The 4,779-nt window shown below is 52.3% G+C and overlaps 1 protein-coding gene across 1 annotated transcript in view; it reads right to left on the bottom strand.

The window, feature by feature from the left end:
- The window catches only part of Cacna1b (calcium voltage-gated channel subunit alpha1 B), a 181,203-nt gene extending 179,752 nt beyond the window's left edge, over positions 1-1,451 (bottom strand). Inside the window, exons 1-2 of the mRNA XM_019205196.2 lie at positions 1,307-1,451; positions 41-290 (exon numbers count right to left, since the gene is read on the bottom strand). Of these exons, the coding sequence (XP_019060741.2) occupies positions 41-290; positions 1,307-1,451 (395 nt within the window). The remainder of the gene's footprint in view (positions 1-40; positions 291-1,306) is intronic.
- Between the last annotated feature and the right edge of the window lie 3,328 nt (positions 1,452-4,779).

Below are 4,779 nucleotides of genomic sequence, written 5' to 3'. Positions count from 1 at the left end.
CAGGGAAACGGCCTTCAACTGGGCAGGCTAGGGGCCACACCGGAGGAAGAAACGGCCCCCGGGGAACACCGGGGAGGGCGCCTTGAGGGTGCGGACCCCGCTGGGAAAGAAGTGTCTCTGCGGAGGGGAGCGGAGACCCGGAACCGTGGCTGGAGAGGGGCCGCGAGGGGGCGCTGTGGAGTCTAAGGCTTTCGCACGCGGCCGGGGGCGGGTGGCCGGAGAGGCTGCTGGTGCGGGGAGGAGTGGCTGCTGTGGGCCCAGGACGCAGGACTTAGCACAGCTTTTCCTCACTGCAGGAACAGACCTGACGTCTCAGGAACAGGCAGCCGGTCGATTAATCTGAGGGAAGATGAGGACTTTCTATCACTGTCTCATCACTTTCTCGTTTCTCAGTGAAACCAGAAGGATAAGGCTGGGAAGGGGCCTTTCAAGTTGGCAGAAGGAGGAGGACCCCTTGGGGTGTGGGAGAGAATCCCTGGAGAAAGCAGAGTCAGCAAGGGCCGGGGTGGGGCTTGGGCCGGGGTCTCGTCACGCAGTGTCCCTGTGTGGCGTCCGCGTCCACTGAATGGCCCCGGGGCGGCTCACACCTCGGCCACCCTAACCCTCCTGCCAGTCCTCGGCTCTTTGGCTCCCGCCCTGACCCAGCACTCCCCTCTGACAACGGCGTCCGCTGCTCCCCCGCTTCTTTCAACCCTCCTCTCTCCTTGCCTCCCATCCGTTCACCTTCCAAATTCTGGGGTGCGGCCCATAGCCCCCAGGAAGCACCCCAGAGTCTCCGCTGATGACGGCATGTGGCCACGCATCCTGCTCCAAGCCCCGCCCCTCTCCAGGGTCTTGCCATGTCCCCCCCTAAATCATGCCTCTGCCACTGTGTTTCAGTGGTGCAGGAGCTACGGGGGATTTTTTCTCATATAATTGAGGTTTAATTTTAAAAGCACTCAAGGGCACCAGTGGCTCCGTGGAGGATTCGAAAGACCCCATGCCTCGCCCCCAAAGCGCCCAGAGCTCAACCTTCTTGTTGCTGTGCGGCGATCCCCTGCATTGTGGACACGCGTTGAGCTTCACGTAGATGGCCCTGTGCACACTCCAGCTGCCATGCCACTGCACGCAGCATGAGTCCTTTGTTGTCACCACTTGTCCTGATCTGTCACGTGACCACTTATCCTTCGTTCCACGGTGGTACAGGCTCCGCTGTGAACCCAGTGTAGTCCTCGTGGGTCAGGAGCGCAGCACCCTCCTGACGCTGTGCCCATCTGGAGGGATTTCAGTATCTTGTGTTGGCTTTAATTTGCATTCCCCTGACTACCTGAAGTGTGGGAGTTTTCATGCGTTCCTCCCCTCCAGTTTTCCTCTTCCTCAAGGGCCGCTCGAAACTCCCCTCCATTCTTCTCTGCCGCCTCGTTGAGCGAAGCGGTCACCCACTTTATTAGTGCAGCTCCTCCATCAGACATGTGCAGTTGCTATGTTGCCCCAACTCCATGTCGGTCTCCTGTTTATTTTGTTGTTCTTTTGATGGGAAGAAGTTCTTAACACTAATATAACCCAGCAGCACCCAACTCTCCGTTGAGCTTAGTGGTTTGTGAATCTTAGAAGTTAGTTCTTCCTCAGCTCACTGCTGTGATGATACACCTTGCCTGTTCTTTTGGGGTGTTGGGAACATAGTGTCCCATATCTACCTAAGATTTGTATGATGCTGGGTATGGTGGCACACACCTGTAATCCCAGCACAGGAAAGGCGGAGGCAGAAGGATTGACACAAATTTGAGGCCAGCCTGGGCTCCATACTGAGTTCAAGGCCAGCCTGAACTATGTATTGAGACCCTGTCTCAGAAATAAATAAATCAATCTTGTATGGTTTTGCTTTTCCACTTTACACCACTTGCAACTAATTTTTTCTGCATGATGTAAGTCAGGCATCAGGTTCATGCTCTACCTCAAACTGCCTGAAGCCAGTTACCGGCAGAGCAAGGAGCGTGCATTGTTTCTAATCAAGGACCCTGTCCAAGGTGCCTTTGTGTTAGTGGCTAAAATGTGGTTTGAAAGCTGATGTCCCCACCTGTCTTATTCCCCAGGAGCCTCTTTCTATTCTTGAATATTTGCCCTTGTAACATTTAGAAGCCACTTGTCAGGTTATGCAGATACACACAGTGGGCTTTAGACAGTGATAGCGCAGATCAGTTTGGGGCAAATATGCATCTTTGTGATATGGAGTTCCAATTCGAGACAAGATATGTGTTCAGTGATTATGGTCATTTTTAGCTTGTTTCAGTAGTTCGAAGTTTTACAAAAATCATGTGTATTTATATAACGTGTTTTCTAAAGTGTTTTGCCTTTCTTTCTTTTAGTATTCTTATAGATTAAACCCAGGAGCCCACTTTCACTGGGGCCCTGTACATTCCCAGTCCATTTTTATCACATTTATTTTTTAAATTTTGAGAAAAGGTCCTGTTAAGTTGCCCAGGCAGGCCTTGAACTCCTGGGCTCAAATAATCCTTCAGCCTCGGCCTCCCAAGTAGCTGGAATGACAAGTATGCCCCTCTGTACTTCTTTCCAATTTATATCTTTTATTTCTTTTTATCTTCTTGTGCTATCGAGACTTATTCTGCCAGCTAATACAAAGACAGACAGAAGAGTGATCACAGGGCCTCTGCCCTGTTCCTCGTGTTAAATGAAAGGCTTTCAATCTTTTATCATTAAATATGCTTGCTGTGTTCTTTAAAAAAAAACAAAACAAAAAACATCCCTTGGTCAGACTGTAAAATCCCCTCATCTTGGGTTGGGGATTTAACTCAGTGGCACCATACCTGCTTGGCAAGCACAAAGTCTTGAGTTAGATCTCCAGTGCCAAAAACAAAAACAAAAATCCCTTTGTCTTATTTTCCAGGAGTCTACACCACGAGTAGGTGATAAATCCTGTCGAATCCTTTTCTGCACTTTGGTTCACTTTTTCCTCCTGCAAGCAGCTTCCCAGCATTGAGCCAAGCTCTCCCTCCTGGCTGGCAGAGCCACTGCTGTACAGTGAGGCCTGGTTTCTGGTAACTTGCTGGTTTTGCCTAGTCTCTTTCCTTCCCTGCACTGTCCTTGTGAGGGAGCAAGGGAGGAGCTTTTCCAGAGGGCATAGGGCCAGAGCCCTCACTCGGCCCCTAGCGCCTCCCTCTGCTCTGTCCTGTCTTCCCAGGGGCCAGGCAGCCTGAGGTTGTTCAGCTTCCTCCTCCCTCTGCTTGTGATCACGGCTGCATCCACTTCTGAATTCTGTCACTTAGGTCTTGCAAGGAACCAGTTTATGCCTTAATTGATTGTCTCCAGTGTATGCTTTCTACTTCACTAATATCTACTCTTAACATCCCCTTTCATAGCTTTTGCTTTAGGTTATCTTGCTCAATTTTCAGGCTTTATCTAAAAAATAAAGAATGTTTGCAGGATAGCACTGTTCTCGTGTCAGGACCAGCAAATGCCCTGCAGGTGTTCAGAGTGTGGCCGGAGTGTGGCCCCAGCTGGCTGTGCATGTGCCCTCGCCAGTCTACCCACCTCTCCTCGGCCAAAGCCCATCTTCCTTCACAGCTTCCTCAGCACCGCCGGGTCCGCATTGCCACCACTGGCCCCAGCCTTCAGACCCCGTAAGCACAGTTTGTCATCCCCACCCAAGGAGGCCCGGGGGATCTCTCATCCCTCTGAACCTGGAGGACCCCGCCAAGCATGTCAGGAGCAGTTGGCGGCCAGACACAGGTGGATTTACAGGTGATGACCCGAGGATGCACTGCGGGGAGGGACACTGTGGGGGTGGCCACTGTGCCACATACGAAGTGTGACACGACAAGACTGCAGCTCTTAAGGGCAGAAACAGTGAGGCCAGCCCAGGGGAGGTGACAAAGCTGTGTGGACCCCAGGCCTGTGGAAGGTACCAGGAGGGGCCCAGACCAGGCCCTCTGAGTGTGATCACAGGCAATGTATGGGTCAGGGCAAGCCTGGGGGGCTCTGAAAGACCTCCAAGAAGTGACAGAAGTACCAGGCTGTGTTGCTCTGGCTGCTGCTGCAAGGAGGTCCCCAAGCACCGAGACGTGGGACCCACACGGGAGCTGCTCACAAAGCTGATCTCCTAACCCCCGGAGATGAGGCAACGAAATGCGGAAGTCCTGGCAGGCTCAGCTGCTACACAACTGGGGGTCAGAGCCCATGCATGGGGCATGTGGGCGAAGAGGGTGCAGAGGGCAACAGCCAGAGAAGTCAGGCTCCTGCTGGGTTCCTGTAAGCACAGCTGCTTGGGAGGCTGAGACAAGGAGGACTACAAATTTGAGTTAATCCTGGGGAACACAGCAAGACCCTGTCTCAAAAATGAAAAGGGTAGGGTGCAGCTCAGTGCTTCCTAGGTTCAATCCAGAGAACATCCAGGAACACAAGTCAAGGTCCTGCCTCATCTTCCTGAGCTGGGGTCTGCTGGCCAGCAGAGGCTGGGCCTATGGGAGGAGTGCACTGGGCTGGCCTGCTGGCACTGGGGCCTCCAATCCCAGATCAGAGGAAATCAATGACTTCTGGTCTGCAGCTCTGTACATGCTGTGTAATTTAGAGACAAGTGCATTCAGCAGTTATGACCCTGTGGTCCCGCAGCTCCTGAGACAAAAAGGCTTCTGTGCACAGTAGGAACTGAATTAGAATGGACCCAAATCAAGAGTACTGGAGGGAGGGCTGGGGATTTAGCTCAGTAGTTCCGCCACCTGCCTTGCAAGTGCAAGATGGAGAGTTCAATCCCTGGTACCTAAAAAAAAAAAAAAAAAAAAAAAA

Source organism: Fukomys damarensis, unplaced genomic scaffold (genome assembly GCF_012274545.1).
Source record: "Fukomys damarensis isolate Sample0158 unplaced genomic scaffold, DMR_v1.0_HiC HiC_scaffold_36, whole genome shotgun sequence".
Lineage (NCBI taxonomy): Eukaryota > Metazoa > Chordata > Mammalia > Rodentia > Bathyergidae > Fukomys > Fukomys damarensis.
The sequence above is the reverse complement of the archived record's forward strand: the minus strand, read 5'-3'. Positions and strand labels throughout refer to the sequence as shown.